Source organism: Garra rufa, chromosome 12, assembly GCF_049309525.1.
Source record: "Garra rufa chromosome 12, GarRuf1.0, whole genome shotgun sequence".
NCBI classification, from domain to species: Eukaryota; Metazoa; Chordata; class Actinopteri; order Cypriniformes; family Cyprinidae; genus Garra; species Garra rufa.
Window position 1 is genome coordinate 27,254,754 of NC_133372.1, and position 26,094 is coordinate 27,280,847.

The 26,094-nt window shown below is 37.8% G+C and overlaps 1 protein-coding gene across 1 annotated transcript in view; it reads right to left on the bottom strand.

Moving 5' to 3' along the window:
- The window catches only part of raver2 (ribonucleoprotein, PTB-binding 2), a 90,373-nt gene that overhangs the window by 61,167 nt on the left and 3,112 nt on the right, over positions 1-26,094 (bottom strand). Inside the window, exon 2 of the mRNA XM_073852549.1 lies at positions 15,051-15,117. Within this exon, the coding sequence (XP_073708650.1) occupies positions 15,051-15,117 (67 nt within the window). The remainder of the gene's footprint in view (positions 1-15,050; positions 15,118-26,094) is intronic.

Here is a 26,094-nt window from a genome sequence, read left to right on the forward strand (position 1 = left end):
AAAATAGTATTGTGCAAGAAACCGCATAAAAAATAAGACTTTGTTAATCAACAAATCTTCCCTGTAATTATAGTTTGTGTGAAAAGGAATAAAAGTGGCTGGTATTTTACTGCCACTATGGTGTTCATTTTAGCAGGTACGTTTTTGTAATTTTTAAATGAGCCTATTTTGAAGAACCCACCACTATTATCCTGGAGTGTCCTAAATAAGATCTCCTCACACATAGAGTACAACACATCCAAAATAGCTCTGAAAACCCCTTGCATACAAGACTGAGTCAAAACAGAAAAACAAACTAAATGACATCGCTATTCCCATTTCCAACTGCGCGGCAAAGATGCCTGATAATGGAGCGGTTAAATGCTAGCATTACCCAGGCTCGATATTCAAATGTGTTCTGCTCTTCAGCAGCCACGACTTTGGCCTTTGTCCTCCTGTGTGTTCGTGTTTGAGTGTGAAAGTGTGTGTGCTCCTTCTCCAAAGCCGCCTACATTTGCCACTGCATCAATTAATGATGATCTCCTTCTGCTTTCCCAGCATCAGTCATCTGGCTGAAGTGGTTGTCGGGCCGAGCAGTAACTCCCACATGCTCCCGTAAAAAGCCCCTCTAAAGCTTCAAGTGGACAACGAGACCCCCACACAGCTATTGGATCCATTTGCGGCCCCCTCTCTCGATCTTCATCATCTGTGAGATTGAGATGCATGCTGGGTGATTGTCCTGATGGAGTGCTCATGCTGTTTAAATGACGTACATCTTATCATCACCTAAATACATGCATCACCTAAATAAACGGGTCTAAACCAGTAAATATCATGTCATATTTCATGTCATATTTCACCTCAAAACTACCACTGAAGGAAACAAAAATTACTTTTAGCTTGAAATAGAAAAAACAGCTTGTTAATACTGTGACGCAAAAAAATAGGTATTATGTTATTTATTTATTTTTTTTTAAATTACAGTTTTTATTTAAATATTTATTTTAAAAAAAGTATTTAAAAATGTAAAGAATTATCTTTGAAAATGATGGGAATTTTTTTACCACTAAAGAAAAATGTTTGTATGCATTACGGTAATGAAAATTTAAGGGATCTTAATTAAACACACTTTATTTTCATAAAATAAATAATGTAAAAAGGCGTAAAATGCATGCTTATCATTTTTGCAGCATCATTTTTATTTATTTATTTATTTTTGACATGTTTTTGTGAGATTTATCCAAGTTCTTTAACTATGATTATATATATCAGTGTCAGGAAGGCCGAACACAATGCTCTTCTCCCAATTTGTGATTCTCGAAGGACAACTTCAACATGACACGAGCCAACAGAGTGGGCAGCTATTTCCGGTGAGTTTCCCTCATAGATCGCATGTCAGATAGAAGCAGTTTTAACGGCTATGATTTGTCACTGTACATGCTGATGAACTGTCCGTTGGGAGTGAATGTGAACGCTCACATGGCAATTAATTTCAGGGCTGCAAATCAGCCATTTAGAAACTGGGCACAGCAAACAACAGCGCACATAACAAGAATTGAGGCGTGAAATGACAGCATGTGGGCTTCTAATGGTGTTCTTCTCCTCCCTTTGGGACTTGAATTCAGCTGTTATCTGTGCTGTCTCTCTGCGTGATAAGCCACTGTTGAGAGAGATCAGTGAAGTGCTGTCACAGGCATGAGAAGAATCCTGAGATGCTGAACTGATGGCTGAGCGTTTTTATGCTATTGTCTGCATAAACGTCCATATTTGAAGGATCTGTACTGTCGGGAGACAATGCATTCTAAATATGTTACTACATCCAGGACTGACAAAGTAAAAAAAAATCTACTGAAGTAAAAAACAACTGTTCTAAGGAGTATAAAGCTGTCACGCAGGGTGAGCATTTAGCAAACTTCAGTCTGGCAGAAAGCTCAATACAGCATCAAGCTGTTGGTCTGCTGGTCATATAATATAATATATTATCATATAAATGAGTAGCCATGCGATATGGCTGTATAACAGTCACAAATCAGCTGTATCACACGGCTATTGATATTGAGTTTATACAACAGTTTGACAGCACGTGTGTGTAAATACATACAAAACAACAACGGCGTGTCTTTAAAATTCAGTTCAACAGCTGAGCCCAAGCCTCTGTTACTAATTTGACAATGTCACTTCAGAACTAGTAACAAAGGAACATTGAGTTGCTTCATTGCTGTATTAAAAGCTCAGTGTATCATGTACAGTGATGGAAATAACGGTGTTATAAATAAATGGCGTTACTAACTGCATTACTTTTTTCATGAGTAATCAAACGAAATAACTGTTTCCCCTGTTACAACGCTGTTACCACTACTGCGGCATTACCTTTATTGAGCTCACTGAAGCACTGTTTGCCAACCAGAGGCAGAATAGTGTGGGTATTCCAGTGTTTTTTTTTAAATAACACAATAACAACAGGTGCAAGTAATCTTAGGCTACTCATCGAAATGATCTCCTCCACTGAATCAAGCTGGTCATCACATTGCATTCTTCTTCTGAGGTAAATTTGGCTTATTCCTCTCAGTTTCTTTCAGAAACAAAAAATAGAACTTTTGTTTTGTTTGTTTACGGAGATGATGTGGACCTACATGTCCGTGTGTCTCACATAGATGTTTAAAATCTAAAAAGCAGAGCTGTCCTTGGAGTTTAGACGGTAAAAACTGGAGCTTGGGTTAGTATCATACAGATTACTTTATTAAAGAATATTTGTTTTTGACTTGCTAGACATTTTAAGCTTTATATACATATATTTCTCATGTCTGTGAGGCAGGTATTTGCTGAGATTCAGGTTGTTTTATTTACGTGTCTGTGAAGAGAGGTGACAGAGACCGAGACGGCATAGAGTGCACCCTGTTTATTTTACAAAAGCACATTGCTTCGTTGTTATTATGACTGTACACAAGCAAAAATTAGACCATATGCCATTTTAAATGATACCTTATTCTTACCTATACGATCAAAAATGATGGAGTATTTTCAGTTCTTTTCGCAGTCATCAAAAACAAACGAGACAGACCGCACCGGTGTGGTCTTCGACCCCAGAGGGTTAACAGTGTTGCCGTTGAATGTTTTTCATGTTTTTTTCAGATTCACAAACTTTCAAGGATTTCAAGGACCCGTGGGAATCCTCTGACATATTTGAACATTTGTTTTAAAGTAACACAATAGTTACTTTTCCTGGTAATTAGTTACTTTTATAATGATGTAACTAGCTACTTTGTGTGAGAAATAACTAGTAACAATAACTAATTAGTTTTTTAAGGTAACATGCCCAACACTGATTATGTCAAGTATTATGAGAGAGACTGAGCAAGTGTGATTACCTTTTTCAGCTCAATCTCATATTCACAAAACATCAGTTTTAATGTCTGCTGAGGAAAGTGATATCTTTGTCGTACTATCCTTTCACCTGTTAAGGGTGATTTCTGATGACAGCACTGCTCAGTGCTTTGGTTGGCTGCGTCTTACAAGATGTTGATGAAAGTAAAATTAACTTCCTTGTTTACAACCCTGTTGTAGTCTCTTTCGATATAAAAGTCTTTACTGCCTACTCGCTCATCATAAAAGCCTTCATGACTCAGTCATCATAAAAGCTGCTAGGTAATTTAGTCAAAAGTACAAAGGCAGCGCTCTGGTATACAGCATTAAAGTTATAAAAAATGAGACCAAAGACAGTCCGTTAGATTTACCCAAACAAATTGTATCTCGTGGTTAACCATTACAGAGACATCAGAACCAGAAGAAAATTCCAAAAGATCTGGCCGAGGTAAGGCTGCTTTCAGCAGGTTCATCCCTAGGATATTGCATTCTTTTCAGGCAATCAGATTTTAGGACCAGAAGAAAATATAATATAATATAATATAATATAATATAATATATAGTGGTGGGCCGTTATCGGCGTTAACGTGCTGCGTTAACGTGAAACTCTTATCGCGCGATAAAAAAAATATCGCCGTTAATCTATTCTCAAATTTGGGTTGGGAGCTGGGTCTAAACTACGCAAGCTATGATGACTTTCACCTTGATAGTTTAACGTGGATGTATACCGAAGACTATAGAATATGGTCGCGCGTTTAAGTCTCCTCCGCCAAAACACAGACGGGATCGCGTCGTCCTCCATTCATAAAAACCGGATCTACTATAGCGAAATGCCACGTAAATTCGTCGTTTTTTGGATTCATAAATCGAATGTTGGTCAGTCACTTAATTCAAATCGCGATATGGACTAGTGTATGTGAAAACTGAAATGCAAAAAGACCGTTTTAAGATGAATCCGATATGTTCCGTTTGCCTAGCTGTATGTATGCATTGCGGAGACGAGCTTTTATTACACGCATACTGAAACACACGTGACGCTCCCGGTAATTTTTGTCATTTTCATCTTACATGAACAGATAAACTCAATCTCCCAAACTGCTGAGTGTCACTTTTACCGTTTCATTTGAGAAAACTAGCATCATATCATACTGTATGACACAGAAACTTCACGGCAACCTGTCAAAATAAAAGTACGGTGTAACATGTAATGGGCTGGGTAGGTGTTGACGTTAAAAAAACACAATCTAATAGGTAGAAAAAATAATTTCATTGTTAGTTAGTTAGTAAACACAAGTACATCTAATTGAACATAAATTATTTTCATCAACAAATTATCATAGAACAGCTTTATGAGCTTTATGATCCATTCTCAAAGACTTTAAGTCATTATTTGGGTAGCACACATATTCTGAATGCCTTCAGCAGAATTCAAATTAGCCATTTTAATCTAGATTAATTCCAAGATTTAATCTAGATTAAAAAAATTAATCTATGCCCACCCCTAATAATATAATATAATATAATTATTTTCCTTAGCAGAAAAACTGAGTACTATTGAGTACTATTAGGCATCTCCGCCATTGTCTGAGCAGCTTTGCTAGATGTTAAAAAGAACATCTATAAATTATCTGACAGCATCAAGTTGTTGTTCTGCTTGTCATATAATATAATATAATATAATATAATATAGTTTTTTTCCTTAGCAGAAAAAACTCCTAATGGCCAAGCTATTCTGTGTCAGCTTTGCTTGCCATTAAAAAGACCATCCATAAATTAGCTCTTTCCATGACCTCATATCAGTCACGACCAGCCCGCTTTCACCTTGTAAACGAACACAAAGGCAAAGCGACAACACAAAAAGCAAAAAGGTTTAATCACTTAATTAGATACCTTGACATAACCATCCCTAATTACAGCTTTTTAACAATATGCTAGAAAACCAAAAAAAGCTTCACAAAGGGCCTATATGAACCCCTCTTGATCACACCTAGTGCAGTAGCCCATGAAAGGCCAGAACATTGAAGACCTATCAAAAATAATTGGGCAAAATCAGCAGGGCTGTGCGTGAACCCTTATATATGATGAGGCTGAATGAGAATAAAAATGTGCGCAGTGAGACTTTTATCAAAGACTCTCAACGTCATGGTCACTGAGGCAGCTTCAAAGCACTCTACAGACATTTCAACTGCATTAGTCTGAAAGAAAAGTGTCAAGTGACAGTTAAAAGGTGAGATGTGGAGACCTCAACACAGAAAGACTTGCAACTATAGGTACTCTTAATAAAACAACAACAAATTAATAACAAACTTTTCTCAAAACTTGGAATAGTTCAGCCAAAAATGAAAACTCTGTGATTAATTACTCAGCCACATGTCGTTCCAAACCTCTAAGACCTTTGTTCAGCTTCGGAACACAATTTAAGATATTTTTGATGAAATACGAGAGCTTTTTGACCCTGCATAGACAGCAATGTTCAAGGCCTAGAATGATAGTAAGGACATCGATAAAATAGTCCATGTGACATCAGTGGTTCAACCGTAATGTTATGACTCTGCGAGAATAGAGTCATTTTTGTGCACAAAGAAAACAAAAGTAACAGCTTTATTCAACAATTTCTTATTTTCCATGTCAGTTCTGTGTTACTAGCGTTCAGGGCCTTGAACAAGGTACTTGTGTTGCCGTCTATGCAGGGTCAGAAAGCTCTCGGATTTCATCAAAAATATCTAAATTTGTGTTCTGAAGATGTACAAACGCCTCACGGTTTTGAAACGACACGAGGGTGAGTAATTAATAACAGAATTTTCATTTTTGGGTGAACTATCCTTTTAAATTTCAAGAGCTAATCACATCATGTCTCTTGTTAAGCAAATGGTTCTGCACAAAAGTCTGCACTGAAATAGTAGTATATGATAAAACATATATAAAAAAGAAATATCTAGGATTATCTAACTAAATGATGCTACCCATCAGACTGATTTCTTTAATGAATCATCATATCAAAGGTCCTGAGAGGAAAAAGTCAGTTTTGCGCTTGATTATCCTCCAAAAACATTTGACGCAAATGACTAATGTCAAAAGTGAAGTGTGTAATTTTTTAGATGTTAATTTTTTTTTCTATCTGAGCTTAATTTGCAGAGACAACTATAAGCAAGCCATACGTAGGTTGATTCCTCTGAAAAATTTGGCACTAATAAAACACTGCTGTTTTGTTGTGTTCTGTTTGAAGGTTCATAATAAGAAAAGCCATCCATTCCTATCTATTTTGGAACTCCCCAAAGTACAGTATGTGATGTAAAATACTCAAGAGCACTTAATAGGTTGTTTTAAGCCAACCACCTTGGCCATAAATGTCATTTGACTAATGACTCTTGTGCAACAGTTTAATAACATGAAGAAAGTAATAACATCGAAGACAGCAGACAAGGAACATACTGTAAAAGTCAATACCAAGCTTCTCTGGTAAAATATAAAAAGAGATTTATAGACTAATATTGCTATTATTTCATCTACTCATTTTTAAAAAAAATTAGCAGTTAGTTATGTAGTTTAGCATCTATTTTTAGGCCTACTAAGCTGGTGTGTTTGGCTCAGCGTAAGCGCTTTTGATTCGTATGTGTCTTCATTACAGGACAGTGCATTTTAAACAAAAGACCCATTGTTTACCTTTAATTCCCATGCCCACCGCATCCATTGTCATTCCACTGCCCGTCCGGAACACCACACATTCCATCAGAATTCCATCACGGAATGGATGCCCTATTGAGCTTTTTTAATTCTATAACCATAGAGGATGGGAAAATCCAGGACGGCTGACGGTGGGTTCTAAGTGTTAAATTAACAGGCTTTGTTTCGTAATGCGCGGCCATTAACAATTGCTTTCAAACCACGCAGCCAATTTGTTAGGCTCACTGAGGCGAATCTTGAGTAAACTTTGCATAGGAGATGGAAGATAAATATTCCTCATTACCTAAAGAGAGGAAGCAACAGCCCGGAGCAAATCCCTCTACGAGAGCGCGCACCTCTTCACGCACACACAAACCCTCTGTTGTTTTGTAATTACAGGGAAAAACTTCTTCGCAAGCCACTCTTACAGCCTCCATTAGGAGCAGAAATTTAAAAAAACAAAAAAACAAAGTAGACTTCACAACATGCATTATTTTACTAGAAAAGCTATGCAGTCATGTAAATGGGAGAGAGGGAGGGAGAGAGATAGAGGAAGGTCTGATCCCTAATGGCCTTCCCAGACACTGACAATTCAATTAAATGTACAGTAGACGTTCTCTTGTATTACTTTCTCCTCTGCACTTTTCTCCAACTGCTGTGAGTCTGAATTTACACATCATCATTCCTGAGTGCAATAACGGCAGCTCTAAGATTCCAATGTGCAGAAATACCAAAACAATAAACCTATGTATGTTATTATGAAAAAAAAAAACACACAATCGTTTTAAAAAACAAATCATGGATTTTCTTCTAAAATGCATGTCCTTTTCGATCCTCCTGTCCTTTTGTCTCTTCTATTTGAGTGAAACTGCTTTATCATGCTGCTAAAGCATTCAGAGAGAACCTAGGAGCCAGATTCAAATAGCATTCTTAAGAAAAACATTCTCTTATTTTCTCTTTTTATATTCTAACACAGAAAAAGGTAAAGAATGCTTTGTATTTCAGAGAAGACTTTAAAAATGTTTTTATTCTTGAAATCTCTTCAAAAATATTTTCTTAAAACAATGCGTAAGAGTAATTTTGAATTGTGCGTAGAAAGTTTTTAATACACCACCATTTAAAAGTTTAGAGTAAGTAAGTGGGGTTAATAAGTACTTAAAGGGGTCATGAACAAAGCAATCAAAATTCCCTTGATATTTTGACAAATAAGAGGTTATAAATTTCAGAACTCAAAACTTTCTCATTGGTCTAAAAACAGCTTATATTGAAGCCAATCTGCCAAAATGACAGGTTGTGGAATGTGCCAATTAATGATGTAATAGTGTGGCTAAACACTGCCTCTGTGGAAGAAGATCAACGCCTGCTTCTACAGTTGAAGTCAAAAGTTTACATACACCTTGAAGAATCTGCAAAATGTTTTCTTTACCAAAATAAGAGGGATAAAACAAAATACATGTTATTTTTTATTTAGTACTGACCTGAATAAGATATTTCACAAAAAAGGTGTTTACATGAAGTCCACAAGAGAAAATAATGGTTAAATTTACAAAAATGACACCTTTCAAAAGTTTACATACACTTGATTGTTAATACTGTGTTGTTACCTGAATAATCCACAGCGGTGTTTTTTTTTGTTTTTTTTTTGTTGAGTGATAGTTGTTCACAAGTCCTCTGTTTGTCCTGAACAGTTAAACTGCCCGCTGTTCTTCAGAAAAGTCCTTCAGGTCCCATAGATTCTTTGGTTTTTCAGCATTTCTGTGTATTTGAATCATTTCCAACAATGACTGTTTGATATTGAGATCCATTTTTTTCATACTGAGGACAATTGAGGGATTCCTATGCAACTACTACGGAAGGTTCAAATGCTCATTGATGCTTCAGAAAGAAAAACAATGTACTGAGAGCCTGGGGGTTAAAACTTTTGAACAGAATGAAGATGTGTATATTTTTCTTATTTTGTATAAATATATTTTTTCATTTGGCACTACCCTTCAGAAACTACAGAAAATACTTACATGTCTTATTTTGTTAAAATAATTAACATTTGGCAGATTCTGCAAGGTGTATGTAAACTTTTGACTTCAAGTGTACATTGCTGCCTGTTTAGCCCTGCCCACTGATTTGCACATGTACAGTAAATAACAAGAGAGGTAAATGACAAGGTTTATGCAGAAACCAAATGATTAATATGGCTCTGAGAACAACGAGATACAGTGCAGTGCCAAGTTGAGAAAAAACACAGTTTTCTGATCCTAACATAGAAAGAATGGATGATTTGTATTTTTAATTAAGTCTCAGACAGCGCCAGTAAGAACTTGGTCATTTGTTCACTTCATCATACAGCAGATTCTTTTATAAACCAGGGTCAATTCAACACAGGATTTTACAAGGATTGAAATAAAAAGAAGATGCTGTACCGAACATATTGGATCCAAAAGTAATGTTGCACCACACAAGTGTGATTAACCATTTTTATTTACACATAGTTTGATATGTACTGAGTATTTATGCATTTTTAACCTAAATCAAAGCAGCATCATACATAACTATTAGCCAATCATAGCAGTGAGTCTACAATCAACCACGTCTATTCAAATATTAAAGCATTTTGATGAGGGGGTTAAAACAGGACAGAAAATAGCCTATTACTTCTAAATTATGTTTATTTTATGTAAAAAATCTTGGTAACATTATAAGTGGACCATAAACAGTACAAAAAAAGGCAGTTCATGACATTTAAATACTATTTTCTAGAATAATGGCTGCTAAAAATTCTGCTTTGCCATCACAATTACATTTAAAAATATATTAAATTAAAATATAATGCATATAATAGAATATAATAATATAGTGATATAATGAATGCAGCCTAGGTGAGCCTTCTAGTGCAGGGTAGCAAATACATCCTATAATTTATTCGAAGAACTTGAATGATTCGTATGTTGATTTAACCAAACAGTGTAAACATGGCTCTGCAAAGCTATCAAACATTACTCTGTTTGTTTGAGCCACCCAAAGATGTCTAATAAACCCAGAGCGAGCTATCTGTTATCATCTGCATGGCAGTTACTCGGCTGACGTGTGCAACTTCTGAACTACGCAACCTAAATGTCGTCATCTTTGCTTCATGCTAATAACAGCCCTTAAAAACTCTGAAACACAACACACCTGCATCAATCTACAGGGGATAGACTGTACACAAGGGGTCAGGCAGTACGTCCTTCATAATTTACATCATCAGCATTCCACGGACTGCACATACCACTCTGAAGAAGAGCTGCCTCCCTTTCCAGACAATCCAAACATTTATAAAGCTGGAGGGCCTGCAGCTGCTAAAGGAGAAAGCTGTCCACCAGCCTTGTTCGGCATTTAAAAGGCACGGGGGAGATTCACATGCACACAAGTGACTTTGACCCTCTCTAAAGAGGTTTAGAAATGAAAGACCTGAGTGCGAATGCAAAGCTGAGCTGATTTTATTAAACTCGACGTGTCTAGGTGATGTTTATATGTCTTTGTGTTGTATGACAGGTGCATAACATGGAGTTTGAGCATTGAGGACCTCCATATTCTCCCCAAGACACACTTGGCCGACTGAACTGACCTTACAAATATATATCCAGCAAAACCAGAAATAAAGCACTGATACTCAACATGTCTAACATGACATCTTTGAGATCAGTAACAATACGGACTTCTGCTTCTAAGAACGGGCGTTTGAAATGAGAGCTTGCCACTATTGTCACTATTTTTGTTTTGGAAGGCAGCTCTTCCCTGGCAGGCCTTAAAAGCATATGTTCAGATCACTTAGCCTAGGAACATTCATAATGTAGAATGAAGCAACTATAACATGAGGAGGAAGGGGGAGGTGTGCAATTCCCTTACTGTAAGCCTCCAGCATTGGGAATATCAGAGCATATTTCAACTCCGGGCTGTACGCCAGAAGAGACAAGAATTCTTTTTCTGTAGGATTTCTTCTTCTTCCCCATCTTTCCACCATCATAAAAGCTGTCATTCTTTCTTCCTTCTCTGATTGCTTTCTCTCCCTGCAGTGTCTATCAATATTTCCTCGCCTTTCCTCATTTCCTCTCTTGGTAATTCCTCATTCTTTTTCACTCTTCACAGTGCTTTACTTAAACTTGACTCTAACCAAAGGAGCGGGTCTATATGCCATGTAAATTGTTCATTTTTAAATTGTTCAACTTATTTCATGTAAGTATTGAAGAGCCAAAGTAACGTTCCACCTCCTGCAGGCACGCTGGACTCTGATCCTTGACACCGGAGCCGCTGCTGGGGTGCTGGCAGGAGGTGACAAGCCCTGAACGGCTGGAGGATGAGATCATCACGGTGTTTCACCTTTATCCCTAGATACTGCTAATTAGAGCATGTGGGAACGTTTGCAATGCTGCCAGGGGTTTTAGGCACTGACGACATTTAGCAGGCCAGAATCCCAGCATTACATGAAGGTGCAGGTTGCTAATCAGCCTTAGGTTTAGCACTGGACTGTGCAAAATACCCACATGTGAAATATGCAACTGTAATTACAGTAATCGTGCAGCTGAGGCTCAATCCAACAGTAGCCACATGTGGCTTGGCTATGGTTGGTGGCAAAAGTTATGCAATATATCAGACGATATTTTGCAGTTAATTATCAGCATCAGCCGATAGGTTTTGGAAATGGGACTTTTATACTGACAGTGCCAGGACTTTTATTTTGACAGCTTTGAGAAAGGCTGCTTATTAAGTTCACCTTTTCACATTAACCTTTTCACATTCATAGTTGGGTAAACTTCTATAGCGGTAAACAAGTGGTAACCTGAAGGTTGCAAGTTTGAGTCTCAGGTCCGGCAGGGATTGTTGGTGGTGGTGGGAGTGAATAACCAATGCTCTCCCCACCCTCAATACCACAACTGAGGTGAGACCCTTGAGCAAGGCACTGAACCCCCAACTGCTACAACTACTGTGTGTGTGCGCACTTGGATGGGTTAAATGCAGAGCACAAATTCCGAATATGGGTCACCATACTTGGCCACACCTCACGTCCTTTCCCTACTGATGCTCCAAATGGAAAAATTATGCATTAAGAGCGGTGGGTGTAAAGTTTTGACCAGAATGAAGATGTGTATATTTTTCTTATTTTGCATAAATATCATATTTCTTCATTTAGTACTGCCCTTCAGAGGCTGCAGAAGATAGTTACATGTTTCCCAGTAGACAAAAATAAGTTAAATTTACCCTGATTTTCAAATTTCAAAAGTTTTCACACCCAGCTCTTAATGCATTGTTTTTCCTTCTGAAGCATCAGTGAGCATTTAAACCTTCTGTAACAGTTGCATATGAGTCCCTCAGTTGTCCTCAGTGTGAAAAGATGGATCTCAAAATCATACAGTCATTGTTGGAAAGGGTTCAAATACACAAAAGGACAATAGGACAATCAAGAGTCTTATGAACAACTATCCCCAAACAAAAAACAAAGAACACAGTATTAAGAATCAAGGAGATTTATCTATTATTTTCTATTTTGGACTGTATGTTTATGTAAATTATCTTATTCAGATCAGTACCAAATAAATAATAACATGCATTATTTTTTATCTTCATTATAATTATCTTACTTTGGTAAAATAATTAACATTTTGCAGATTCTGAAAGGGGGGTGTAAACTTTTGACCTCAACTGTAAGTGAACTTAAAATAATCTTCACACAAACCCATTATTTAGCTGTGCCTATCAGCAAGTAGGTAACATACAGAAATTGAATAAAGTTACCAAACACTAAATACTAAATTAAATATAGATGAATCCTTAAAGCTACAAAAGTTATTGTTTTCCTCTTTCTTTAGTTCTTTGATTATTAGACATCACATCAGCTGGGTTATTAGCTTATTTGGCTGCTATTACTTTAAGACCTGCCACTGCTGAACGTGACGCGGATCTGATACGCATGCATGTAGTTTCATTCGCACTTTAATATGAAATGATACACACTACAGCACATGCCACCGCATTTGTGCAAACAATTGAAACGTGCGTGCTACAAGCACAGTACAACGGCTCACAGACAACATCTCCTCTGACCACAGTTCACTGTTGTTCTACTAAAGCTCCCTCATCACCTGTACCTTTCCCACACTCATTTGACTTAACGCCTAGTGCTAAGTCAAACGAGTTGAAGTTGGAGTGCGTGTTTGAACAGTCTCCCATTTGATGTGGTCGTAAAGTGGTTCTGCAACTAAATAAACACACTTCTTGTCAAGAAAAAAAGAGACAGAAGCAGCAGTTGTGAGTAGAGTGACCAACCCTAACCCTGCCCCACCCCTGTGTTAAATATTTTTAACGCTGTTAAACTGTTAATATTAATATATACATAAAGATATAATCACATTGTAGGGTTAGATGTTTAAACAATGTACTTATCTATTGATCATTTCTCTTGAATTTCAAGAGAAAGGGGACTGTTTTAGAACTATTGTTCCAGGACCAACAAAGAACGTTGATCCAGGAACACATCCTACTTGGCTCCATCTTCTTGTGCAACTCAGAATAGATTTCACCTCTATTGAGTAGAGTTTGATTTTTTGATTTGAGAATAGATTTGAACTCTATTACACTGAAGAAGTGTTACAGCTTTGATCATTCACAATTTTTCATACTGGCATGAAGACATGCCAAATGATGCTAGAACCTTTTAACTTAGCCTTCCACATTTTGAAAAGAAAAAAAAATAGGTGATTAAAGCTGATTTTTCAACAAAAATTCAAAGCATGTTGCTTGTGGCATTTTTCAAGATGCTGCTAGCACTACAGATATCATAACAGTTCTAAAATGTAAGAATGTTGATCATTTGGGGAGGTTTGAGTCTTCTATCTTGCACTAAATTTTGATGAAAGGTTTGTTGTTTCCATCACAACAACATTCAAAGAGAATTGTTGCATTTAGAAGAGAAACTGTCATAATTACAGTAGCTGAAAGATTTAAAAACGATTTTCTGAAATGAAAATGCTATTTGACTTGTTGTCGGATCAATCCATGCCCAAAGTAAAGAAGTAGATCGGTACATCTCATGAACAAGAATAAACATATACAACACTCTTGTTTTCTGAACTAACATGGTAAAGGTTGTGGCAAATTTATGCTGTTCGTTTACATTTTTAAAGTCTGGAGGAGTGTGAATGCTGGTGGATGAGTGATTATGGAGTGAATGTGCTAAATCCAATTAAAATGGATTCATAATTTAAAATGTTAAGACATAATTTACTTGCAACGGCAGTAATGCTTTAGTCATAAAGCAACTGCAATACTTTACATTATCAGCTAATAATTAGCTATTTTCATACATTTCCTGGTATGACTAAGTCTTCCAGTTCCAAGCGAACAAGCTTTTCCTCCTAATTTCTCAAACTGAATACCTTAATACACTTTTGCTTAACTTCAGAGCATTTTGTTTATCTTCCCTTATTTATCTTCAAGAATTTATTAGCATATGTCAGACTTTAAATTGTTTTCTGCATGGATGAGTCGGATGACAATAACAATAACAAGCTTGGTTTGTCTTGGAAGTCACTCTGAGTGTTCAAACAATCTCAAATCCAACTGAACAGCTCTTTAGGATGTATTAGATCATTATTTTAACTGATGGACTGAAGTTAAAACATTAGATTTTATTTATTATTTTATTATAATGAAGTCAAAATTATATATGAAATCTAAAACTTGCTGCTTATTTGATTCAGCATTTCATACAGAATAAAAATAGAAAGAGGACAAATCAACACGGTGACAGAATGTAAAAACTCAAATAACCTCAAAGCCTCACTTTCCTTCAAAAGGAACAGGCAACATTTTTGCAGTTAGAGAGCTGAGATCTTTCATCAAAATAGAACAATTCTCTGTAAGTGCTCATTCACCACCGCAGGAAATTAACATCTCAGGTGCGTTAAGTAGGCAAATGTGTGGTGTTTTTCGAGAGGTCTGGATTCTGATGGCTCGGATGGAAGAGAATCATTAGAAACATGAGAGCAGTAGGATGACTGAAGGAGGCCAATTACCTGTTCCTTTGTTCCGGTCCACAAAACAGTATTTGAGCTCGTATTCGCGTAGAATTTCATGGACCTCCTGAGAGAGAATGGAAAAGAGAAAAAAAGTGAGCAAATTAATACTACACTGTACTGTATGTTTGTTTGTTTGTTTGTTTCGTTACTCAGATTATATCATCAGCAGTTAGTTCCTCAAATTTAACTGGCTGAGGGTTGTTTCTCTTTCATTTACTGGTAAGTTAAAGAAAAAAAAAAAACGGTGTGGAGCCAGAGCTAAAGTGTATAGTCTTCAGCGAGGACTCTTTCTGAAAATTGCGTCTCTATTGCAACAACAGAATCTGACTTAAAATTATATAATTAAGTATATAGCCTCATACTAGGGATTTAAAAAGATGTATAATCAGTTTAACAAGCTGTTTACTTTATAGGGCAATCATTGCTCTTGCATGCATATATATATATTGTATAGAGCTGATGATTTCATCTGTGTGAGCAAAGAACATTGGCACATTATGTGAGTAATGTCGCAGTTGGCCTCCAGCCATCATTTAGAGACAATCTGAGACATAAAATGTCTCTTTCGGAAGGGTTTCTTCATTTTCCAAAATCAAATAAAGGTGTATAAACATTTTTTCTAGTGAAACATAAAATATCAAAGATTCGGTAATAATGAGAGATGCAGTTTATGGGGTGCCGTACAAACGTGTTCTTTTATCGTTATGAAAATCGATACAATGAAGGTGTGGCCACAAAGCATAAAGGTTTCCAACTGCAGCCGAACAAAGAAACAGAGTGTCCACTGTTATCCATCAGATAAACACACACATACGCTGTCTCATAAATCTCTTCCTCTTCCCTTTTATGCACACAGCAGGCCCTGCTGTCACATCCCGAATGTGTGTTAACAGAGATAAACCAGAGGTGCCCACACTGGCTTTGTGTTTTCTCTTGCTGGTCATAAGGAACATCCAGAAGGACACACTTGATTATGACAAAGGGACTTCTGGATTCAGCAGGGAACATGGCATACTGCAACAGCGTGGGGCTGTTAATGTGTGCTGTACTGAGTTACTGTTCATGGTGAGATGTACTTTCATGTAATGCCGGTGGTCTGTTGAACAATGATTTGCTGAGGATCCAAAATTGTGTATTTCGTAATCTAAAATTAATCCACAATAACTGAGCACTTTAATTTCTTCTAAAGACACATGAATGTTTATATGATGAACAGATTTAAAGGGATAGTTCAGCCAACAGTAAAAATTACCCCATGATTTACTCACCCTCAAGTCATCATTGTTACGGGTGTGTGCAGGACGAGACGATAGACGGTATTCAAACAAACAACTATATTTAATATCAATCTTCAAGAGGAACAAGGCAGGAACAGGCAGGAACAGAGATCTTCACACACTTTAGACAACATTACAACATTAAGGACCGACAATACACTGAACTCAAAGACAGACTTATAAAGGGTAACTCATAATTAAACACAGGTGACGGTGATTACACAAACGATGGACTAAACCAAACGATCACAAAATGACAGGGGGAGACAAAAACAGACGCGAAATGTGACATTACGCCCCCCTCCGAATAGGCGCGTCCTCGCGCCGTAGAAAAACAAAAAAGAAGAGAGGGGCGGAAAACCAGAAACCTTGAGTCCATGAGGGAGGGGGCTTCGGCGGAGGACGCAACCGAAGGAGGGGGACCAAAACATAAGTCCAGAGGGCAAAAAAGACAGTCCAAGGGGGCGACGATGGTGGGAGGAGCCAGGGAGGAGACAGGAGGGATCCGAAGCAGGAGAGACTCAGCGGGACCCAGATTGCAGCCAGGATGACGGCCCACGGTGGAGCCGACGGAGGGAGGAGCCATGGTGGAGGGAGGACCGCCGACTCCAGGGGGCCGACCGACAGAGGCAGAGCAGTTGGTGAAGGAACCCGAGGCGGAGATGGAGAGCCAAGGGACCAGGGCGACACCGCGGATCCGGAGGCCCAAGGCGGAACAGGAGGCTCTGGCGGCCTAGGCGGAGGCGGAGATCCGGAGGTCCGCGGCGGAGCCGGAGCGACAGAGGACGAAGGCGACGCTGAAGGGAGGGAGGAGCCTGACAGAGCCGGAGGGACAGAGGGACGAGGCGAAGCCAGAGGAGTGGAGTCCCGAGGCGGCGGATGGTCGACGACTGACCAAGGCGGAGCCGGAAGGACGATGGAGCCCGGTGGAGCTGGTGGGCCGGCGGGCGACGGTGGAGCTGAGGGCGTAGAGAGCCGTGGTGGAGCCGCAGGGTCGGAGGTCCGAGGTGGAGATCTGGGTTGCGAGGCTGGAGGCGGAGCTGAGGGATTCTCCAGCCCTGCCACCGATGTAGCATGGCAACCCTGCGGCGAGCCCACTGCATGGATGGTGGGCTGAGGGTGAGCAAGGGGACTGGCTGATGACTTCAGGGACTCTGGACGGCTGGACGGAACCAGCGGGGATTCAGGACGGCTGGACGGAACCAGCGGGGACTCAGGACGGCTGGGTGGAACCAGAGGGGAACAGGCAGATCCAGACAGAAGAGGGCGGGTGGGGGGGAAGTTCATGCAAGCCAGTGGTTCAGAGAAAAAGTCTATTAAATCAGGCGTGTTATACTCCACACAACTTCGGAAAAGAAGTCAATTAAGTCCCCAGAGATGTCTTCCAGCTCACCCCCAACGGTGTTGCAGTGGGCAGGGCTCTCCATTTCCCTCACCTGCTCCACGTCGCAATCCACCGTCGCAGATGTAGAATCCGGCTCACGCACCTGATCAGTCGGAGAGGGCTCTGGCTCTGTCGCTCGCAGCTCTAGTCCCTCATCCGCGGTGTGCTCGGGTTCGTGCTCTGCGTGTCGGGGTGATGGTTTGCTGCTCTCTGGGTCAAGAGTGGGGCTGACGTCCTCCTCGATGAAGCCGACAGTCCAGGAAGATCTACAGGACGCCAGCACCCACTCGATGTATTCAGCGATGCTCTCTCGAGGACCCTCCCCGGACAGCTGCGCTTTGGCGGTGATGTTAAGTCCATTGCGAAAGAACGTGCACAGGCAGCTGTCCGGGTAGTGCGTGAATGGTATGAGTTGCACAAAGTCTCTGGTGTGGTCTTTGAGAGAACGGCTCCCCTGCTCCAGGAGGATGATGAAAACGTTGGGGTCATCCATGAGGGAAAAAAATAAATAAATAAAACACTGATACAAAAAACGGAAAAGAAACGCAGGGGAAGACGCCGTGAACGGTTTCGGTCGGTCCTTCTGTTACGGGTGTGTGCAGGACGAGACGAGACGATAGACGGTATTCAAACAAACAACTATATTTAATATCAATCTTCAAGAGGAACAAGGCAGAAACAGAGATCTTCACACACTTTAGACAACATTACAACATTAAGGACCGACAATACACTGAACTCAAAGACAGACTTATAAAGGGTAACTCATAATTAAACACAGGTGACGGTGATTACACAAACGAGGACTAAACCAAACGATCACAAAATGACAGGGGGAGACAAAAACAGACGTGAAATGTGACAATCATAGGTGTATATGACTTTCTTCTATCAGACGAATACAATCTGAGTTACATTAAAAACTGTCGTGGCTCTTCCGAGATTAATAATAACAGTGGGTAGTGGTCCAGATTTTGAAGCAAAATGAAGTGTGTTGTTTTATCATAAAAGTGCTCCACACAGCTCTGAGGGGTTAATAAAGGCCTTCTAAAGAAAAGTTATGTGTTTGTATAAGAAAATTAACCATATTTACAACTTTATAAACTGTTATATCCACCTTGTCGTAAAGCTTGGAAGAGCAAGGACATTTTTTAATATAACTTCAAATGTATTCGTCTGAAAGATGAAAGTCATCTACACCTAAAATGGCTAGAGGGAGAGTAAATCATTGGGAAATTTTCATTTCCAGGTGAACTTTCTCTTTAATTGAGGCTATTTATTCACACATAAGCACTGATCAATGGACACCAAGTATGGTAAACAGAAGCTTAACCGTAATTGCTTGATGCAAAAGAACAAACTTCATTGGTTCTTGTGGAGCTCAAACTTGCTTGTGAGGACAAACCTCATTGGTTCTTGCACGTCAAGCATATTTGATGTGCTCTATGTATTTGCATTCATCAGTTTTTATTTGTGAATAAAAACAAAAACTACAAAAGACCACTCGATTCATATAAATAACATTTAAAACTTTTTGAGTCATCAAAGATTTGTTTACATGGACTTTCAAATCTCTCAGGTTTCATTAAAATATCTTCATTGGTGTTTCAAAGACAAACAAATGTCTTTGGGTTTGGAACGACATGAGGGTAAATGATGTAAATGATGACGAAACTTTCAAACTTTTAGTAATACTTTTATGTTTTTTTTGTTTGTTTGTTTGTTTTTAAAAGAGAACCCTGGGTATTAAGACTTCTATGGCTTAATATATCATAAATGATGCCTCTTACTGAAATATGTAGTAGAAAGCCCAAGAAAGATTTACATTACTTAAAAAAAACACATTGTTTTATGCATGTTTTGGACTATGGGGGTGCCATTATTTCAATGATGTAAAATGGTTGCACTTGGTGAGATACTGGTGCAACCTGTTGGTATTTTAACCGCAACACAACTTAGAAAATAGAATTATGATACGATGACCACAGCTACTATAAGAGCTCACAGATGGTGATGGATAAAAGCATAGCCTAAACCAAATGCTGTACCATCATATTTTCCCTACAAGGAGACTAAACGCTCCCAGATATCAAGTGAGATCAGTGTTGAGAAATTCCTTCAGTGGCTGCGGTGTCATGACAAGCGTTGGCATGTTTACATCCTGCAAGGATGGCATCTAGCGTTTCTTGTCTCTGCCATTTGTAAGCTCTTTCAGTAGCTGTGGTCTACTAAAAGCCTCAAAGGTATCCAGGCAAAAGTGGAGAGAACAAAAACAAAAACGTGTCTTTAGGAAGTTTTATTCATCCGCACGCATCTTCCCATTCTTTGCTGCCTCTTCTAATCGCTAGGAAAGCAGTGAAGACTTGCATCACTTCTTATGTTGCCCTTCAACTGAAAATTACAACCAAAAGTTTTCGATATATTTTATTTTCCTAGTTGTGTTGCAGTAAAAATAGCGACACGTAGCCCCAGAAGCTCCCCAAATGCAACCATTTCACGTCATCGAAATAATGGGGCCCCCCACAGTCCAAAATATGTATTAAACAATAAAGAAAGTAAATATTTAATGGATTTTCTACTAAATATTTCAGCAAGAGACATAATTTACATTATATTAAGCCAATGTGACATTGTAACAGTATTTTATAAAAAAAAAATAGCCAAAAAAAATGTAGCGCCAGTAGCTCACTGAATGCAACCATTTTACATCATCAAAATAATGCCCCACCCTCCACATAGTCCAAAACATGTATAAATAGATGTGGATTTTTTTTTAAATAACATAAATCTTTCATGGGTTTTCTACTACATATTTCAGTAATAGACATCATTTGCGTTATATTAATCCATACAATTCTTAATACCCGGAGTTCCCTTTAAGGAGACTGACTGATTCCTGGTTATTGCATTTTACTGCATAGACAACAGTAGTTTGGATATTATTCAAAACTTCTATTTTTGTGTTCCACACAAGAAAAAAAGCAATAATCCTTTATCTCAGACTGTGTGCATTTGCAAAGGTCATCTGCATCATAAATCCTGCAAAGACTTTAATCTTTTGCTGTACATTTGATATGCACATGCGAGCACCCAGTATAAACTACAGCGGTCTATCACGCCACATTAAAGAGCGCCAAAATGGTATTTATTGCTTGAATTTCCTGATGAAATAGACAGAATTTGAAATCTGAGACTTTTTCATATTGAAAGTAAGAAAGCACAGAGCTTAATCGCTTATTGTGATTTATTAGATATGCGCACTACTGTTAATTCGTGAACTGAAAACAGCAAGATCCACTGAGATTCATCTGTTCTCTTCATAAATAAGTGCAATTAAATGTGTTATTATAATTAATATATGAAAATTAAAATGACGGGTAATAATAGATTATGACGGAATTTTTATGACCCTGTCCGTCAAAATGACGGACAATGTTGAAGTCTAACGCAACCTCTGATATATATATATATATATATATATATATATATATATATATATATATATATATATATACACACACATTTATGTACATTTATAACACTATACTTTGTATTATATTACCTTTGCATCAAATTACAAACAACTAGTTAGTGCTGAAGTGAGGCTGTTCTAGTACAGCGACTTGATGGTAAATTTGACATTGTTCTCTTTTCTGACTACCACTATCAATCACTCTATATTCTTCCTCTTTTTAAAAGTTGTGTAAACAGTATCATGGAGTTTTTCTTTTGCTATTTGAGCAAATGGGAATGCAAAAATGTATATATAGTCTCCCGCTGACTGCTATAGAAGTTTACACAACTATGATGACTTCTGCTTCTACAAACTGAAAATGTAAAAAAAAAACAAAGGGGTCCATACAGGTTTGGAACGGCATGATAGTGAGTAAATGATGAAATAATCAGATGTGAGTCATATTTGTCAAACTATTAACACATTAATCTCCTTCAATATGTATGATACCCAAATATAATTGAGTAGACTGCACTAAAATGCATTGTAATATGCTATATACAGTACAGAAACTACATTTTTTTCAACTTCCTGTACAGTCCTTTGCTAAATGGAAGTACACTTTGTCTAATTCACTTCCTTTGCCATTTGTGCACTCCCTCCCTCTGCCTCTAATTAGAGTCAACAAGACACTTTCCACACAAGTCTGCCTCACTTATGGCTTTCTCTTAACACAGCACATTACAGATGCATTGTAATGGCCCATAAATGGCCAGAAAGCCTGAGTGAGCATCTAGATACCATTAGATATGGATCATACTGTCAGGACCAACATCGGCCTGCTATGATTCAACTGAACATCTGGGACGGCTGAAGGCTAACAGAAGGGAGGGGGTTACTGCCCCTGATTAATGTCTCCGTGCCTGTTCACCAATTCAACACAGGTCATGCTGCATATGACTTAATCAAATGCTTTACAGACGGTCTGTGTTAACAAGGGGTTTTAAAACTAGAAGACGGAAGTTAAAACTAAAAGAGTAATTTATCAGAGCGAGAGTGTAAATATACTCACTTGTTAATCATTCTGTACTGCTGAGAACTCAGATGCTTTGTTGTCTCTGAGAAGACACGGCCAGGATGAGATGTGTAATGTTGTCTGAATGTGTTGTAGGCCTGTGACACTGATGAAAGCTGCTAACTACTATATATCACTACACATTACACACTATTTTCACTTTTATTCTGCAATGTGCAGAAAAAGCTAATTGTGAACTTGTCATTTTCACTCTAGCGATCATCCTTTACTAAGCTCCACCCCTGTGGTTACTGTTGCTAGGTAGGACAATACTAGCCCAGTTCCTGGATGGAGAACTAACAGGTTTGTGTGCAATACCTCAAGAATTACAGGGATAGTTCACCCCCCCTCCCCAAAAAATGTATGTTTATCTGCTTACCCCCAGGGCATCCAAGATGTATCCAGGACGTTGTTTCTTCAGTAGAACACAAACAAAGATTTTTAACTCAAACCGTTGCAATCTGTTAATCATATAATGGCAGTCAATGAGACACACGGCTTTTGAGTCTGATCGACTGAAGTTATAGATGCTTACTCTTCGTCACGCGCCGGCTGTTGTGGATCAGAGGTAAAAAATGATATAAATACTGTTCAGTTTCTTGCACAGACTAATTGTTTCATGTGTTAAGACCCCAATGTATCGCCATGAGCCGCAGGGTTTCATTTGGTTTTGTCTGTGTATGTTTTTTTAACTCTCAAAGCCGTTGGTCCCATTGACTGCCAGTATATGACTGACAGACTGCAACGGTTTGAGTTAAAAATCTTTGTTTGTGTTCTACTGAAGAAACAAAGTCACCTACATCTTGGATGTCCTGGGGGTAAGCAGATAAACATCAAATTGTCATTTTTGGGTGAACTATCCCTTTAACGAAAAACGTCTAACTTCTAGTGCATTTTGTCCTAGTAATTATATTTATTCATTGATTTCGAGTAGTATTTAATATTTCTACAACATACTCACTATGGTACTCAAATTCATTAAGTTATTTTTGATGACTTTCACTGTATTTTAGATGAATTTGTCAGACTGCTGTCTCCAACAGATATATGATGAAAGTTAAAGAAAGTTAAAAATCAATTACCCCATGATTTACTCACCCTCAAGCCATAGGTGTATATGACTTTCTTCTTTCAGACGAATACAATCGGAGTTAGGGCTGTGCAATTAATCGAAAATCGGTTTCAAATTTCGATTTCTGCTTCAAACGATCATGAAAATGCAGTAATCGAGATGAAACGATTATTCGCTCCTCCATAAAAGCTTAATTTCACATGTAAAATCATGTAGCGTGACTTTCATAAAACGGGACTTGCTTGATTTATTAATGTTTCTTTGATGTTGTGTTTTTAATAGCACGTAAGAAAACTTGCGCTGTTCTGCGTATGCACTCAGAGAGGGAGCAGTTATCTTTTAGCTTAAGGCACTTGGTAATTATTCATGCAAACCCTTGTCAGTTATGTCTTAAAATGATCATAAACGGTTGAGAATGAAAATACGTGTTTAACAGTATATTGGATCCGTGTGGCACTTAAAGCGGCAACAAATAATTCCTTCTGCCATCTCTGTGCTTAATATTAATACAACGTAAAAATACAAAGAGAAAAATCACTCACTGCTCTTGAATGAAGGACATTTGTAGTTTTAATAAGAAACAAAGCATGTTTAACTATTACAGTGAAGACGCTGTTTTATTTTACATTCAAATAATTACATTAAATTTCTGTGGTATTGTTAGACTACTTTAGACTTGCATAAAAGTATTCAGTATTTTTATTTTTATTTTTAAAAAGCACAGTTTTTATTTGTTCCTTTTTTCTGCTATATTGCTATCTTTAAATAATCACTAATATAAAGTTTTAGACCCGGTCATGATCGTGTTAAATAATCGTGATTACAATATTGACCAAAATAATGATTATGATTTTTGCCAAAATCGAGCAGCCCTAATCAATTTTATATAAAAAAAAATGTCCTGGCTTTTCCAAACTTGATAATGGCAGTGAATGGGTGTTGAAATTTTGAAGTCCAATAAAGTGCATCCATGCCTCATAAAAAGTACTCCACATGGCTCCGGAGGCTAAAGGCCTTCTGAAGTGAATCGATGCATTTGTGTAAGAAAAATATAGATATTTAAACTTCATAAACTGTAACTCTCTAGCTTCTGCTAACTGTCGTACATGCGTTGGAACATGGAAGCAAAATGTAGAGAGCAAAACAAAACACTGGTCATGAATTAGAAGTGCAAAACGAGGATTTGTAAAGATAAATGCCGGAGGATTTTGATATAAGGCAAGAGGAGACTAGTTTTCCTTTACTGTAAACAAAACTTGGTTCTCATGAGACTAGCATATTCTCACCAGAGCTTACGCTAAGCCTGTGTCATCTGCTGGAACCCCACTCTTTTGTGAATGTGTGTACGACAGTTAGTGAACGCTAGAGATTATGGTTCATAAAGTTTTAAATACGGATATTTTTCATAAACAGACGCATCGATTCACTTCAAAAGGCCTTTATTAACCCCCCGGAGTCATGTGGAGTACTTTTCATAATGTATGGATTCAGGTTTTTAGGCTTTAAAATCTTAAACCCCATTTGTCATTTTAAAGCTTGAAAGAGCCAGGACATTTTTAATATAACTCTGATTGTATTTGTTTGAAAGAAGAAAGTCATATACACCTAGGATAGCTTGAGGGTCAAATGAAAATCATGGGGTAATTTTCTTTTTTTTGGTGAACTATCTCTTTAAGGGTTCGTGCACACAGGAAGGTCAGATATTGGGGTGAAACACACAGACACATGAAAACTCCTCTGTCAGATACTGTATAGAGCTTGCCTTGGTCTGTGGTGACCCGAGTCAGTAGCCAAGGTGATACGAGGTCGGGACAGAACAGAGAGAAATTGGAACCTGATAGAAACTAATCTTTAGAAGGAAGGGGAAGGAAAACAATTTATTTTAGCCAGCAACACTTGGTCAACAGTATGCAATGACCTCTAAGTGACTACAACTCAAGTATAATATAACAGTATTTCTGAGCTCTTAGCAAACTTAAAGTTTAATACATATTTCCTTGAAATATTGAAATGTTTTTTATTTATTTATTGTTTTTTTTATTGTTTGTGTAGAAAATAGGCATTCCAGTGACTTTATATTCAAATATATACAGATGACAGATTGGAGACCGTATAGTAAATTGTTATTTTAATTATAATTTATAATTTTTTCATTGCTTTGTTTCATATTTAAATGATGTTTATAGTTCACTGATATTAGAACCATTAAATTAAATAATAAAAATATATATATTATTAATTAAAATATTATATATACCAGTCAAAAGTTTTTGAACAGTATATTTTTAATGTCTTTTTAAAGTGCTCACCAAGCCTGCATTTATTTGATTCAAAGTACATCAAAAACATTAAAAATGTGAAATATTTTACTATTTAAAATAACTGTTTTCTATTTAATTATATTTTAGAATGTAATTTATTCCTGTGATCAAAGCTAAATTTTCAGCATCATTACTCCAGTCTTAAGTGTCACATGATCCTTCAGAAATCATTCGAATATGCTGATTTGCTGTTCAAGAAACATTTATTATTATTATCAGTATTTAAAAAAGGTGAGTACATTAGGGCTGTCCCCGAATAGTCGAAGATTCGATGCATCGATATGCGGAGCCTGATTCGACCACCGATCTCACAGTCGAATCTTCGCGGGTGAAACGAGCATCATACCATTTTGGCAATATGGGGGAGCTCAATGTCAAATTGCACACAGAACTACTGATTTTGTACGGTTATATTAAGCTATATACAGCCTTTGATTATGATAATGCAGTAAAAACAA